Genomic DNA, 17269 nt, shown 5'->3' on the forward strand with positions numbered 1-17269 from the left:
GAGTGCTTTTACACAGCAAGGTGGGACCAGGTGAAAGCCACACAAGGGTTATGGCTATCACGCTTCAGCTGGTACTGGCGCCGTGGTTGCAAACTGCATCCCACCCTGTAAACCTGAATAATGTAATACTCCATCCACTCCACCCTGTAACACACAGTGCAAAGATGCTGTCCCTTTCAATGTGCAGCATGTCCCCAGCTCTTCCATTTCCCCTTGGAGGGATATCCCTGAAACGAGATCTGCTCTTTGCCAAAGTGCACGTAGGAGCTCCCAAAGTACTCACGTCCACTTCCAATTCCCTTCATTCTGCAGAAGGGCAGTACCAAGGGGGCAAAGAACCATCCGTGAGCTCTGCAGCCACCAGAGGAAAAGCAAAAGCTTTTTTCCTGCCATTTCCAACAGGCACACAGGCACATTTGTACACCTATTTTGCTTCCAAGGTAGGTCACGCTGATGCTGAGACATTCAACCTCAGAGCAAAAAAACATCTACGGCTGATGAGTTTAAGAACACAGAGAGATTAACTGTTAGGGATTGTCGCTATCTGCATACATTCTATGGCATTTCTGGGCAGAAAAGGCTAAAAAGAGGACTGACAAGGTTTAGGAACCACGCGTAGTTCAGTGAAGCTTTAAATCAAGTTAACACTCGCACAACCCTTGGGGGATTTGCATAATTTTCATAATGCGCAGCATGTTTTTGCCTCCTGATAGAAGCCATCAGTTATGTAAGCAAATTGGTTGCATAATTACGCAGATGGGAAAATAATTTTAATTGATTCAACAGAAAAGTGTGCTGTTCGTTTGTTCATTTCACCTGGGATTTCTTTTTACTCAGTGAGGGAAAGAATAAATTGGGAGAGGTGATCAGGAGGTGACGCTGCCAGATACCAGCTCCATTGCACGGGGTACCTATTTTCTCACAGACCCAGGCCAACACCCTCCTCCCGCCCTTCTGAGCACAGGAACGAAATCCCTACTTTTTAGCCAAAGGGTCTCACCGTTTGTTGTTTATGAATATTGTCACAATAGTCCCTGGGAGCAGTACTGTGGCTTTATCTCGTCTCATTCTCCTTTACAGGTTGGGCTTACCTGCCATTCTGCACAGTTCCTCCCACCGGGAGCAGGAATGGGCTTCAGGTGTGAATGGTATGTCGACAGAAAGGCCAGACGGCCGTAAATACAAATGGGTACTCTACACCTTCAAATAATTTCTATGAAGTGGCACATACATTTCTGAATGGAAAGGTTGCTTTACAACAAAGTGAACATCTGGAAGAGTATGTATTTTGACTACTTCTTGACCCCTAACAGAAGGAAACGTAAGCATCGCAATGTGAGAACTGTGAGACTTAAAGTTACGTTTTTGAGGTGGAAAATTCCAACCGTGCATATTCCAAAGTGATTGTGGAGGCAAAACAGTGGTATAACAGTGGGGAGAGAGTATGATAGGGGCAGATAAGGGGACAGTAGAAGGTCCCACAGTCCCCAGATAAGGAGGATAGCTAAGAAAAACAGGATGAGCAGTGTGAAATCAGTAAAAACAAAAAATCACGAGCCCTCTAGTCACAAAAGAAGAAAATACAGAAGGAAAAGGAGAAATAAAAGGTTGGTCAAATAAAATTGTACATATATGACATAGTAATAAGCATTGAGTAGTTTGTGAACCTGTAGTACTCAGCCAGTAAGAAAAGGGGAGGAATTAAGCATGAGGTAATAAGGAATATAAGGTTATGATACACTTCTGCTGTGCTCTCCTGCTTGCAGGACACCCAGCACTGCAATCATGAATAAAAATGCTGGTTCACTGAGATCCTTGCCTGCACCTGTGTTAGTGGCTGCAGATTGCTTCTCACAACAATGAAGTTGCTACAAAGAGCAAAAGAGCCCTTCTCCCCTTGCTCCTTTTTTTTTTTTCTGTCCTCTTCCTCAGTCTGCAAGCAAGCCAAAAAGTGGTATCTGTTTCTCCAGTCCCTTCACACACAAAGCACAGAAGCTCTGAGGCCAATTATGTCACTAGTAGCTTTTGATAGTAGACATGAATCTAGTCATTTTAGAGGAGATGCAGAAGGGTTAAGACTGAAAAATGTAGACCTGCGACGTGCTACAAGACAAAGATACAAAATACATCCAGAGAATGTGAAAGGACAAAAATGTGAACTAGCAATTGCTCTTAATGTGGCCATATTTTCCTAAGCTGAGGAGTATGGCATTAAGATTTTGGTAATTAAATGCTTGATTGCTACACCAGAGACGTTTCATTTTACTCTCTCTCCCCATGTGAGAAGTCTCACTAGCATCCCATTACAATTCTTCAGCGAGCTGAGCGCAGCACACAGGCCATTCCCCCAGATCCTGCACTCAAGCCTGCAGTTAAAACTGGAAGCTGGCCATGTCCACAGCTGGGAGCTTCAGCCCAATTTATTCATGAGCGTTTGCTACATTATGTGCTATGGCATGGTGAAAAAATGCATAATCGGACTGATTTCACACATTCTTAACCTCCTCACACAGTGTATCAAACTTGATCCTTGCAGTAGTTACTAGACATTAAACTCTCTACCTCTACAGGCCATTGGCCTATCCTTTCGCATACCTATGAATATTAATTATAGAGATCTGAATGAAATTAAATATTTTAATGACAAAACTTATTCACAGGTGTTTTGGATATTTCACATAAAGAATAAAACCCAACATTTATTAACATCTAACAGTTCCTCCAAAATGATAATCCCCTTTTACTACCTTATAGAACGTCGTAAAACTATCAAGCTTCTACCTCCAGTTTCTCACTTTCACCCAAGATGTGGGTTAAAAAACCCTCAAAACTATCAATGCTTCAAAATAAATTTGTTGCAAGTCTTCCAAACTACATTATTCTGTTTTAGTTACAAGAAACTGTCTGTACCTAACAAAAGGCATCTTTCCACGAGCATAGCTTGTGATCAGTGAAAACTGAAGATTTCCATAAAGAGAAATGGCATTTCTCATACATCATTAACTAACAACATACTGAGTAAGAATAGCTTTGTCTAGATTTAGCTACTGGGTGCTGCATAGGATTATTATTTTTTTCTATTTTGAAGCACTGTCTCTATCTCCAAACACCTAAGTATACCTTTTGACTCCTATATGGCAAAAAAAATCTATCAAATGAGTTGCTTACCTCTAACAGGGTTCTTTCAGCTATTAAGAGACAGTAACTTGTATAAGGGGAAAAGCAAAAAGAGAGGTATTTTCTATGGTGACTAACTGCAAAAATGTATCTTCTCTGTTGTCCTTAACTTCAATCTTTGGAATATTTCTTCATCTTTTCAGGAGAAAATAATAATAATAAAAAAGAGCATCTTTTCAGGACCATTCCACAATGACGTTTTCCTCACTTGCTATGTCCTTTTAGCACATGGCATTTCTGTCACCAAAAGGGTACAGATTTGTACGGTATTTCAAAGACCCAGGAAGTATGAAAGTGTGAGATATGAGACCTACAGTAAAGCTATTTAAATTGCCTACTGGTTTATCATGGTGATAGGGAGAAACACTGTATTGACAGAAACAGCTGGATCCTGATGCACCCACCGGTTTTAACAGAACTTTTAGCAGTGATGTGGGGAGGTTGCTTTGCCTGTTAATATAAAATATGACTGAGATTGCATCACATCAGCTGAAGATGATACTCGGGAGACGGAGCCAAAACATTGCACAAACTTTCCACAGTTCCAAGCTAACCTGGAAAGTCAATGGCTAATCTCTGAAGAATAAATCAACATTTGGATATATTTTTTTCTGGGGCTGAGCTAGGCAAAAATTCAAGGTTACTTATAATGGAAAAATAATGCTGTCTCTAGAACATCCCAAACTTTGAAGCCATAAGGATTACTAAGAGAATTTTGTCCTCCTGCATCTCTCAAACACAGTATTAGCCACATCTGGTACTGCTTACAGAAACGTGGGATTTAGCTGAGGTTCAGATAGCTTCTGACTAATTCCAAGGAAGATTAAGCTACAAAGGATCTTACAAGACGTAATTAGCAAAAATGACTTAGTTTCTCACCGTTGACTACATTGCCAGTTTAAATTTGTTCAAGTCTCCAAAATTGCTCTTGCCTGTAATGCTGGAGTGACTGAAAGAACGTCAGTTCAGATTTCTCATCTGAAACCTGATCGCTTCATATCCAGCATTCAGCTACCAGGGAACAAAGCAGCAGAATGCTAGCGGATTTGACTAAGCGGATAGCCTTGCAAATGGGGGAGCCACCTCAGAGAATACCGAGTGGTAGAACCCAACCTCTGTCTGAACTAGTGCCAATTGTTTCTCAAGGACAAGGATTTTAAAGAAATGCCATCTGATTGTTACTACTGAACCTGATAGTTCTTTTAAGGAAAGCAGGTGAGACCCCTACAGAAGCATGATAAGTTGCAAAAACTTAAGAGCTTCTGTCCCTGTATTTTTCTGTACAGGTGGGAGGGATGATCTCAGAGGTCATCAGACTCACATCTTCCTTCCTCCAGTAGCAATTCCAAGACAGACTGGATGAGCAGTGGTATCAGATGAAGAGGGCCATACAACAACCACAGATCAGATTAATGACAGCAAATTAGCAAGATGGACCCCAAGACTAGAGTAGCAACTGCCTCTCCCCCAACCAATAGAATTCCAACACCCCTCCAAAACCCTCAACCACCATCCAGCTGTAAAATCATTATTAACTTAATGACTCAAAGAACACCTGCAGTGATGCTGAGAGAACTGAGACTCACGCTACCTCAGAGGGAAACATTTTTTAAAAATTGAGGGTTTACGCCACCACCTTGACTGTCACTAATGATGGAACAGGCTTAAAAAAAACACGTAAGCTTCCATACCCAGAAGAGCAGAAATTCTCAGCACAAGAAGCTCTAATGGGGATGGAGAGCAGCACCAAAACAGCTGCATGTTGTATCTGTGAAGGCTGGTACTGGAGATCTTAACGCTACAGAAGTGGAGAGCTTGGGCAAGTACCAGCTTTGACAAAGGTCCCATTGATTTGCCATTCAGTCCTTCCTCCTCAGGTTGCAGATCAGTAAATAAAGTCTGACTTAAATAATCCATGCCCCAGATAAGATGCACGATTTGCAGGTGAAAAAAGAATTCCTGAAGAAATAGGAATGCTAGAACCAGATTGCTACAAGCCTCCAGCTCATGATACAGAAACTTAAAAATGGTAACGTCAGTTATCAGATGTGAAGGCAGAAAACATTTCTCTCTTAAGAGCACCATCAAGGGAGAGAGAAAGTCTTCCTTTTCAGTGAAAATGCATAGACACACAAATGGGAAGCCATATACAAGCTGTTATCTAGACACAGCTAAACCTTCAGCTGTGAGCAACTTGTGTAGCATCTCAGTTCTGTGAAGGAAAGGTATCCTAAGTCAGGCATGTCTCATGGCAAATGATTTTGAAGATATTTTATTCCCACTGCTTTTTACTGGGTGTTTGGAGTAAGGAAATGAAGGCCTAAGGGGCCTTCATTTGGATGGGACAATATCCTCACAAGGTACTGTAAGGAAGACAAAAGAAAACATATTACTTTTACTAAGTATGAAGCAATGTGGAAAAAGTCTCAATTGAGAACAATGGAAACAATCAAAGCTGTTACCTACATACTATCACTTGTTGGGAAAGTACTAACAACTAGTACTACGTTCTCCTTAAAAAGGAGAATGCAGATTCTGAGGCTAGAACTTCCTTGTCATATAGTGATGTCATTAAAATACACCCGTGTAAGCCACATAGTTGGGGAAAAAATTGCTCTTTTTGTCCTACTATCTGCACTATCATCAATATAAGTACTTAAAAATACAACTTGAGTTTTGAAGCCTTGCTCTAAGTCAGTAAGGCTGAACACAGTGGCAAATACCTTTAATAATTTTTATTAGTTTTAACAATGATCACTTCAACCACCGAACACCCTCCCCCAAATTCTTTATTTATTAATTGCTGACTACTGAAACAGCCAGACCTTTCCAGCCCATTTCATATTCTCCTGAAGCCATTTTAGAGCAGATGTATGCTCCAAGCTGTAAACTTCTTCCATATTAACATTCACTGTCATACGCTTAAGAAAAAGCTTTGGATCAGATACATGAGCAGCCAGGCTAAGTCTCTCCATTCCTGCTTGATAGTCACTGTTATTCTGAACTGTCTGGTCTTCGTATCTGTAAGTGAATTTTCACAAATACAAAATTATGCATCATGCAGGCCCTCCCTCTGCCATTTGCCTCATGGTTTATACTGGCAACAAGATCACAAAAACATTAAACTAATGCCCTGTGTTCACTTCACTTAGGATAGATGTTAACTTCTAGACAAATTTTAGCTGATTATTTTGAAAAATTTAATAAGTTAGACTTTAGAATTTAAGAAGTTTAATAAGTTAGAATTTAGTATGTTAGACATCTTTTAAAAGTATTTTACAGTACTGAGACGTAATAGGATTTAATGCCAGTGCAAAGCAGGTCTGCAATACTCACATTTCATGAAGAAATGCTCTAGTCTGGGCTGGCAAATTCAGTACAGGAATGTAAACCGTTTTATGAATTGGATATTCCAAGAATGTATGTAACGTGCTTGAATCCAACAGGATTACTCATGCTTGGCATGTAATCACTTTTGGAATAAGGATGTGCCTAAGTGACATGCCTATGTTTTTGCAAGAGCAGAACTTACTCTTTAAGCAGACAAGCAGAGGTACGATAGCATACTAGCAAAACTGTCATTTCGTTTAGGCTGCGACCTTTACATCAACAAATTTTCATTAATAATAAATCTCTCTATGGAGTTTAATTTCCTTGTGTGTCAAATTAGCTGAAGAATATTTCCTAAGTATAATCAGAAATTTTTTTATGGTGACAAAAATTCTCAAAATGATACTGTTGTTCTGGCCAGCATTGTTTTCCTAATAATTTGATCATACTTAAAACTGAGTGGGATTTTTCTTTTCTGCTGCATGCAACATATGCGTTTCTTATTTTACAGGACATGATTGTTTTGACCTGAAGTAATCACTGTTCCAAACATAAATTTTACATTCCCCTAAAAGACAGCAGAAAAACTTAAAGAAAACAAATTGTGTGACTTTAAAGGTAAGGCGTTCAAAAAAGACAAGGTAAAAAAAAAAAAAAAGGCATTTATCAATAAAAAAATAAAAATTCAGATATGGATTTCTTGGGACGCATAGAGCTGAAAGAAGACACAGTACTCAAGTTTGAGATGCCCTCATTCATCCTTCTTAACAAATGCAGCTTTGCTATGCAGTTTCACATCTTGATACTGAGCCAAACAATCCCAGAGAAAATAGGGTCTTGAAAAATAAATTACAGGTATAATCCAGTGACAGTGGTTGGTGGTTTATGGACAGGAAGGAAAAGCAATGAAACAAATTTTTATCTTGCAGTTACTCAGTCTCACAGGAAGGGAAAAAATCACACTTAATATCGGGATATTCCCTAGAGAGAGAATCAAATAAAATGGTTTCAAGCACTTGCCAAAGAACAGCCAAAAAAGTTGCATTTGCTTTATGAAAGGAGTTAACATTTTGACTGTGCCTTTCTCCTCCGATGCTTAACCACAACACAAAGGCTCTATAGGCTGAGATGTGAACCTATCCTGTTTTTGAAAATACAGGGGCACACTTGTAGTATGCTTGACACATTCAGCTAACGAACAGAGGCCAGTGCCACTCAGGAACACATGTTACACATGTAAAAAATAAAACCAAAAACATTTACTGTTATATCATCAGTTTGTAAAAAAAGGATTAAAAACAAGTTTTTTAACTATTCTCTTTCCTAGCCAATAGAAAATAAACCCTCTCATTAATTACATGTTCACACTGATTACTACAATAAATAAGGCACATGTCTGACACAAACCTTTTCAGTATTATTTGAAGAGACTGAGTAGTAGCCCCCGGACTTTGAATATCGCTGGCATTTGAAACGAGGAATAATTCAATGGCCAACAGCATCTCAACCTCAGACACGTAAAAAGGAATTGGCAAAATCTTGTGATGTAAATTTCCCTCTAGCGGCGGGTAGCAACCCAATGATAAAGCAGCTGTGAGTAAATGCAGAAACATAAGAAATTAAGATTATCAATACTGAACATGGATCTGTTTTCTTCATGCCCAGTAGTAGCCCCTGATTCCTATTCCCAACTGTCGCTATTTCCCAATACATATTTTGGTTACAAATAAATTCCTCACATTGACAATGAAAGTGCTGTTTTCTTCTTACAAGGAAGACCCATTTCTCCCCAACACACTGAGCTGCTAATGTTATCCACAGAACATCACGGAAGGATGTTTAAAAAGCAACTTACTTTTGTAGTAGGTTCTAGCTTTACTCCACAAACAACTTCTTCCCAAACCTGTGATTAATCCTCTAAGTAAAAAAAAATCAACAGCTATATTTTTTGAAAGCATGAAGTCTACTGCAGAAGATGAGACCCCAAGGTTCTTGCTCTCAAAACAGGCTTTTATCAGCAGGTTAAAAACGCAGCTGTACTGAGAAACATCCACAGTATCTGAAATGAAAAGAAGAATATTTATTAATGAATTCAAATCAAATCAAAGCCTACTTGTAGAATCGCTTCTCAGTGTTGGGGACCAGCACCAAGATCAGGTTTTTTGCTTCTATGAGCAAAATGGCACAAGGTTGAGATAATTTATGGTAGCACTTTATTCATCAAAATCCTTTACATACTAATTTAATTTACATTGTGAGAGAAGAAGCATTAAAGTCCAAGTAATAATTTGCTGTGAAAACCACGGAGATCAGATAAAAATGTATTCACTTGCCTAAGTCTACAAATAAAATCCTCACTTGATCTCTCAAAATTTGCACCAATAAACAAAACATCTTGGTCTCTGAAGTTCTGCTTCTACTCTTGATGGTCTTCCGACTAAGGCAATACTTAAAAGCACACACCGATAATACGACTGAGACCTACACACAGGAGTCAGCTGAGGCTTCCTCAGTGGAGCCTAAGTAACTACCCATCTCAACATGAAGCACACATCTGAACTGTCAGATAAATTGAGCTCAAAAGAGCACTCGATTAAATGTATAACAGTCTAGGGTGGCTTGCTCAGTTTTCTATCCTATTGTATATACTGTGTATGCTCTTTAAAAATTTAGTGGATCCTCCTTGGGGGCCTGTGTAACTGAGCCAAGTGAAGAAAGATGACAGGTAAGCAAACTGTGTGCGTAAGTGCACGGGTGTGAAGCAAAAGCTGCAGAGTTCACTGACACTACCCTCTTTGGAAAAAATGAGCTCGTATAAATCCACCTTCTTCAAAAAATGTTACCAGGAAAACAAAGAAAAAGAACAGTACAGAATAACGTTACATTTTTAGCTCTTAACACAGTACCTCTCCTTACTTACCAGAACTATTTTGGAATCCTGGTAAATTCTGCAGAACTTCCAATGCCTGCCTGTATAAACTCTGCCTCATGTACTTGTGCACTAGTGAACACAACAGATTAAATCGATTGAGGATGTCCTCTTCATCACAGGGCCACAGTGGTGTATTCGTGGTCCATTCTGACTCTGCAGCAAAGAATAGCATAGTGTCATTTCTATGAACTCAACCTGCTGGATGCTGTGCCTTCTGGCCATTAAGAGTATGCTGTAAACTGTAGCAGAAAACAAACTTCAAAACTTATCATAAATGCAGTTTTTGTTATTAATAACTTATCACTAATACTTCTCAGATGGATTCTCAGAACCTTTTAATTTTAAATAATCCCTTTTATTGAGTATCATGATAGTAAAATGACTGTCAGGGGCATATCTAACTGTATATATACAGATATGTATGTATTTATTTAATTATATAAAACAAGTGTGAACAGAAAATCTTAGCTCCTCCATGTTACTTTATAGAACACTTCCTACTCTTGTTTATACACTTCTGAGTTTCTTCTTTCAGTAGGTCAGAATTCCAAAAAGCCAGCAACTATGTATTATTTTAATGCAGAAAAACTGTAATATTCCAAAGCTACCCTTGCTATATGTGGATACTGTGAGGGGTAAAGAAGCACTGCATTAACCCAAGCATGAACATTTTTTGAGACTGAATTTCATCTGGCTCAAAGGAAATTTACGTGGGGCTGGGTCACTTTCCAAGCAGCGCTCCTCCCCTATTATAGTAACTGCTGAATAGAACAGTGTGGACAGTAAACTACTGTGAGAGTTTTTCTGAAAAGAAATTGGAATCGGTGGTGTTTCTTACATATATCAAAAAGAATGCTAACTAATAAGATGGATCACATTTTATTTTTGCTGTCACAGTATTATTAGTTAGTAACATAGACCAACTTGTAACTTGTAGCTGAAAGCTTTCACAAAACGGGACAGTTCAAATGTAAATGTCAAAACTCCGTTCTTTGTAAGACAAAGCTCACCTCTCAATACCCATGTCGCTCCATCCAAACTTCCAGTTTTAAGAAAAATTTCTGCAGCATTATTAACAATTTGACATCTTGATGCTAAGTTCTCTGCACCAATAAGTCCTTTCAAGACTGTAAAATTTATCTGTAGCTCATGCAATTTATCCAAAACCTTCCTTCCCTAGCACAAGAGTGAGAAAGGGAACAGGGAAGGTCTGAGAAAGCAATGACATGAATGAACACAGAATGCCTACACATTATACGGCACATTTAATTTGGTGACAAAGTTTTGTATACATCAGTGACATTATCCAAACTAGGGGGGAGCGAGAAAAGGATCACATAGTAAAAATTCTAATGAATAATAGCAGATTTTTTAATTTGTGATTCTGTAGACAAAATAAAAGACATTGTTCGACAGCTCCCAGTACACTATTCTTTTTAATATGTTCACAGTATATATTCCTAGACAGTATTTTAATATGCTTTGTAATTTATTTGCATTTGCTTGCTTTAGCATATTAATATTTTACTCTTTTGATTCTGTTCAGCCCTACATAACCTATATAATTCTAAGAAGATCATATAAGGACTTTTTTTTTTGCAGTAGAGACATAATAGTTAACCTGAAATAATTACTCCAGCATAAGCCAAACAGAACAGATAATTCTACCCAGAAGGACAAAAAAAATGGAAGAAGTTGTGCCTATGTGACCAACAGTAAAACAACCAACAACTTTATCATCACATACCAAGCTGATTTTTAGTCTGGTTTCCTATAAAAGTTTCCTGACATGGTTCTTTTTCTTCAGCTTTTTGGCCAGCTTTCTCAGTCAAAGATCCAAGAAAGGTAGCAGTCTCAAAGGTAAGGAAGATCTGACCAACCTAAAAAAGTACTGATGAAGCTGAAAAGGGATACTAAATTAATGTCCCCAGCAAGGCAAAGACAGGCAGGACTTAGTGCTGTCATCTGGCAGCAGCTTGCTGGGCAAGCAACATGAACACAACTCCAGCCTCGACATGTTCCAGCTCTTGCTTAGTGGGTGCATCGAAGAAAAGGTGGCTTACTAAAAAGCACGGCCATGTGTGTGCACACAGGTGGCATGGGAAGGAAGGGCGTGGAGGCAGAGGGAAAGGGAGGTTTAGGAAAACAGAGATGTTGATATAAAATGAAACACTCTTATTAAGAAGCTATTTTTTTTGGAAATGCCTTGTGTGTATGCATGTAAGTAGTGTGAACTGGCATATGCCCCGAATTGGGAACTTTTACTACAGGATTCTGCAATGGTTTATCTCAACATAACCTGTAAAAGAATACAAACTAAATGACTGCAGTTATCATTTATGGTTAGATCACATCCTTCATCCTGTCTTATTTTCTGGACCACTTTTTTGAAGAAGCAGGATAGGGGATCAAGAAGATAGCCCATAATCACAGGATTACAGACTTATTTCATGGGTACAATGGAGCAAAGCTGGTTGGAAAGAAGTAGTAATGACAGTTCTAGTTCATCCCTGAAGCAGAGATCAATTCGGAGGTTGTCAGTTCTGATAAAAATCACTCAGAGCACAACCTCATTCACGCTCCAATATGGTCATCACAGGTTGTCTGTGAGGCTATTTGAGGATCCTGGAGAGCAGTCTATTGAGAAAGGGATTTGACACCCTGTCAAAGGAGTGATGATCTTTTGCTCTATACATTTAAAAAAAAAAAAAAAAGTAGTAACCTAAGAACTGCCTGCTCTTAGTAACCTCTATCATACAAGAGAAACAATACACAGGCTTTTGATCCATTGCACCTCTGATGTCAGGAAATGAAGATGAACTTCCTGGGAATATGAGATCCTGCAACCAAGTACAAAGATCTCCCTTACAGGAGATACTGAAAAATAGCTCAGTATGAAGGTATGTCCCTGCAAACACGGAATATATGCTGCCTCTGCTGAAGACGACGGCCAGAAAACAAGCCAAACTGAGCTCTTAAATGAGAAACAAGAGTGCTGACCACTTCTCAATGACAAGAATTTAGACCACCTCAACAGAGGCCAGGAATCTCCCAATGTTTCTACAAGTGAGTACCAAACACTGTAAAAATTCTAGTGCAGTACTAAAAACTGCTAGTGCAAAGCCCCCTTCCTTCCCCTCACTCTCACAACAGTGTCACACTGTGCTGTGGCACTCTTGTGATGGGTGCAACCAGCGTGCTGTAGCTTGATCGGGACCTGTTAGAGACCTTTCTACTCAACAAACTGATGCTGCAAAACTTCTGATTCATCAAAATGGGTGCACAGTGTCTAAACCAAGAACCTTTATCAGCTATCCCCTGGGACCTGGGGTGGCCCTGGAAACAGACAGCAGCGCATGGGTTTCAGATAACAGAATTCTTCAGGGTCATGCCTTATAGGCAGTCGTTCAAAAGACATTTTAGTTCTTTAATGCAAACTAGAAAGGGTTCCCCAAGAATAAAAAGACAAAAGGGGACAGGGAGAGTTTGCTTTTGTTCATGAAAATACATCGTTGAAATCATGTATAGGATGAGAACAGTCCCTGTACAGAATAATTACTACTTGTAAGGATCAGCCCTAATGACAAAAAGGCAAGTTCAGAATACAATCACTGAACAAAACACATCCCAGAAGCACTGGTGCTTCAAATTCACCCTCCCATTGGCACTGGTCATGTTGCATTGCATAGGGGGGAGGCAGATTGGTATAAACTGCTTCCTTCCATGATGAAAGAGAATTTAACATTGGAGCAGAGCTTGCTGCAGTGAACTTATGATCAATTACTGGATGAGTCCTAAAGAGTTTAAAACATCCGGTGAAAGGTCTTGTCTCTTAACACTGGCTCATCATAGTATTGGACAGCAGGAAAAGATTGTAAAGGGTATTTCTTTGTGAGGTCCAACTGTCTGCCAGATTCACACAACTCATAAATCCAAATCTGGCAAGATGTTTGAAATGAAAAAAAAAAAAACAAGTCAACAGAAGAAAAGCACTTTCAGTAGTATTCTGGGGAATGAGCACCACCAAGTGCAGCAGGAGCCCTGCTATGCCTCTTTTCTGTCTTCTTGACCTTATCCCTTCCACCTGAGGTCAGGCTCAGAAGAATCGGTGCAGGAAATATTTCTTGAGTTGGGCGGTCTTGGAATACAGCAGTATTACCAGGTGGAGGAAAACGGCATTTGTGGGAATCATCACCAGCTTGGTCCAGAACCTCAGCCAGACTGGTCTCTTAACCCTCATTCATCCCTAGCTCAGGAAAGGCAAAGCTGAACCTGAACAATCAAGTTTCTAGGTTGCAAGACCAATTTATGACAGACTTTACCAGACAGAAATATGCTCATTTATGTACTTTTGTCTTGAAGCACACTGCATTCTTCTACCAAGCAGTATGAATACCTTGTATATCCATCACTAAAAGGAAAACAATTTCCACAATCCGTGTATATTTTGCTCATTTAAAAGCTGCAGTTACATAATGAATGAAAAATAAAATGTATTTGTTCTCACAAGCACCTCCCTCCGCTTGAATCAACAAAGCAAGCAGGAAAAAATCCCCACACATGCAAAGCTCAGAAGACTGCTGCCCAGAAAGGCACAATAAAATGCTTTGATTCAGCTGGACAATTAAGAAGCACTAAGACTGGGGGGGAGGCAGGTGGCACATCCAGACACTCAACTAGAAAAACAGTTTAGCACTTCGTAAGGTAAAGACAAATTATTTTTCTTCCAAACAGGTTACTGTAGTCCAGTGTACCTTTCTCCACTGCAGTACTCTGCGATAAGAATTCATCACGCTTATCCCAGTCCTTCCAATGAAAATCCTGTCTGCTTCATTGCATGTCGAATTTGTTATTACTAGAAAGAAAAAATATGTATTGTTTTTGTTTTCACATGTAAATGCAGTTTCAAAGAACTTGATCACAGATCACAGAACTTACACTTGAAAAACACAGTCATTGGGAAAATATTAAATGTATTTTCTGAAATACTTGGCATTAAGTGTAATGATTTCCTAAGTCTGACAATAACGATAGTTTATTTGCACATTATTTTCTCTAGTTTATCCGTAAGATACTTGGGCAAGTAATGGTGTAACTTAATAACATCATAACTTAGCAACATCATTACTTGTAAAGTAAGCTCTCTGTTTTCTGGCACTGTGAAGAAAAAATGGCAGTTACAGAACCGGTAATTCCAAGTGTTTCCAAGCCATATTCTTTACTTTGGAAGCACTGTTGGCACTGTAGAACAGTGGTTTCCAGCGTGGGATGGTACACACACAATTCTTCCCACACAGGTGCGGGAAAGTATTTTTTGTGCCATTGATAAATTAAGTAAAACTTTCAACCAGTGTTTATTTCATCTTTATTTCATCATTTTTTAGATTTGTTTTGATGTATGTTTGATAATGCACATAATGTATTAGTGCAGTAGTACGTGTATGTAATTTGTAACTAAATACACATTAAGTAAGTGTTCAAAAATTTTTTACTGATGGGGTATCTATCAGTTTGGAGACCTCTGCTCTAGCGAAGACAGACCAAGTTTCAAGCCCCATCAAAGCCTTTTGTCCGTGTCATAAATGAAAGCTGTTTTATACTATGGAAGTCCGTAATCAGAAGGGTTGTGTCACATAACTGAAATAAATATTCATCAGGTTTTAGTAGTTAATACAGGTTGAAAAAGATCTGAGCCATCCATTATACAAAGCTTTAATATCCCACTGACACTTACTTCACTGAGCCTCTGTCTTCTACAATCTTATTAGGAGGAAGGATGCTGATAAGTAAATGAAGAGGCATAGAGAGGAAAGTGGACAGAAAACCCACCAGAAATATTAAAAAACTAGGTGTTTTGAGGACCCTGCCCTTGCAGAAATTTTTCTTTCTTTAGGGGACTGAGAAATTCTGAAAATCCAAATTGCTAAAAACCAACGAAACCAAACTAACCAAACAAATGATACACACCTGACGTAATCCTGTTCAATGCATTTTTGTATGTACAAGCCGTATGTACAGCTGCATTTACAGCTCTGAAGTTTATTTATGCTATTAAGAGTGTTGCACTTCAGATGACAGTAATTGAACATGCTTGCCTTTGTACTGAGAACAGGACATTCTTCCTTGAAGACCAAGAGTTTTGGTTTCTCTTCGTAATCTGACAGAGCTCAAGTGTGCCTTTTTCAGAGCCAAGTGGCTCTTTCAGTGTAAGCACCGCGGATTTCATTTCTACCAGAAAATGACGTCTGTTGATAATTTCATCTGACTGTATTTGTGCCTCAAGAAATTCTGAATGCTGTATTAGATAAAAGTAACTAATGTGAAGAAAACAGTCAGTACACAATTTTATTTTTGACCTCATGGAAACCCTACCAAGAATACGATGAGCAATGCAGCATTTTCTCCATCTTAATTTTACCTGCATCAGCAAAATCGCAAAAAGGAATTCCTGGTCTGTCTTTCTCAGAATCTCTTGTTAGTATTTCAGTAATGCATAAAGACAATTTCTGAAGATCATCAAAATGTTCACATCCGGTTCTTGCATTAACATACAAAGTTCCCATCTTACTCCAATCATTTTTTTCCTTGCAATGCTATGAAAAAGACAAGCGACAAATATAAACAAAACTGCTTCCAGAACACCAAACAGAAAATATACTGAAATTCAAGAGGTAATCCTGAGACAAACTTAAAGCAGGAAACAATGCAGCTAATATATACCCTGTGTCCTATGACATTACTGAATGTATTCTGATTTATGACATTTCACTTAACAGAGTATCACCCATTTCTTACAGGAACAGATCAGAGAGTCTTGAGAAGTTAATCTGAAGAGATTATAACCAAATACAGGCATTTCTAATGACATGATGATTGAACCTCCCTGTTTTATATTCTTCTCTCTCCACGCTTGTATTTTTATAACATACTACATATTTTTATAACACATATCATTAAAATTTTGTTAGCATCACCAAACCCATTTTCTTTGTCAAGGATTAAGTTAACTTGAATCCTCCTATCAACGCAGGCTAGGAATAATCACGTCTGGTCCTCACGAGACATTCAGTACTCTGGTGTAACTTTTCTGAGATGTTTAGGGCCCAGGCTACATTTCTGCACTGTAATCTAGAGGCACACGCTGCATATGCACACGCACGTAGAATAGTTAAATTTAAACCACGTGCGTCAAGATGCTACTGATAACAGCATAGGGCTGTGTTGCAGGGTCTGCAGGTAAGCCAAGCGAGATGAGATATGTGACACACAAATGCCAACAAGGAATTACAGAGGTTTCCAGGAACTGACTGGACAAAATTGTGATCGGTCCTGGTCACAGTCCCAGTTCTTGCCTTCTTAAATTTAGGCTTCAGGATCTGTGCAATAAGTCTAGTAATATGTAAACTATAATTGTTCATAAGAAGTAATTCGTCTTTCAGTGTGAAAAATGCAGTAGCCTATTAAAGAAGTTATGCTACAATATTTTCTTATTCTTCAAAATAACCTGCCTTTCACAATTATGCCTTTTTACATAAGGTATTGATTCTACTAAATAAGGTATTAAGTAATTTTTGGTGAGGAATGATACATCAATACCAATTACGAGCACAACAAAAAATTGCTGACAATTCTAAGGTTTTTGAATTAGATGCAAAATTAGGATAAAAGCTACAAGTATGTAAATTAAAATAAGTACTGAGCTCACAGAAAAGCCAGACAGTTTTTCCCTGCATGTTAATCTTTCCCAAAAACTGTTTTACACAGAAATGTATTATCATCACACTCATTTAAAATGATGTAAAAATTGCTATTTTATGTAGGTTTAAAAAA

At 38.6% G+C, this 17269-nt stretch overlaps 1 protein-coding gene across 1 annotated transcript in view; it reads right to left on the minus strand.

The window, feature by feature from the left end:
• Nucleotides 1–5859: 5859 nt before the first annotated feature.
• Nucleotides 5860–17269, minus strand: part of TOPAZ1 (testis and ovary specific PAZ domain containing 1) — a 37738-nt gene continuing 26328 nt past the window's right edge. Inside the window, exons 14-20 of the mRNA XM_035319805.1 lie at nucleotides 15858–16032; nucleotides 14194–14294; nucleotides 10450–10615; nucleotides 9428–9592; nucleotides 8363–8566; nucleotides 7915–8098; nucleotides 5860–6198 (exon numbers count right to left, since the gene is read on the minus strand). Coding sequence (XP_035175696.1) covers nucleotides 5985–6198; nucleotides 7915–8098; nucleotides 8363–8566; nucleotides 9428–9592; nucleotides 10450–10615; nucleotides 14194–14294; nucleotides 15858–16032 — 1209 coding nt within the window. The 3' untranslated portion in view covers nucleotides 5860–5984. The remainder of the gene's footprint in view (nucleotides 6199–7914; nucleotides 8099–8362; nucleotides 8567–9427; nucleotides 9593–10449; nucleotides 10616–14193; nucleotides 14295–15857; nucleotides 16033–17269) is intronic.

Source organism: Oxyura jamaicensis, chromosome 2, assembly GCF_011077185.1.
Source record: "Oxyura jamaicensis isolate SHBP4307 breed ruddy duck chromosome 2, BPBGC_Ojam_1.0, whole genome shotgun sequence".
NCBI lineage: Eukaryota > Metazoa > Chordata > Aves > Anseriformes > Anatidae > Oxyura > Oxyura jamaicensis.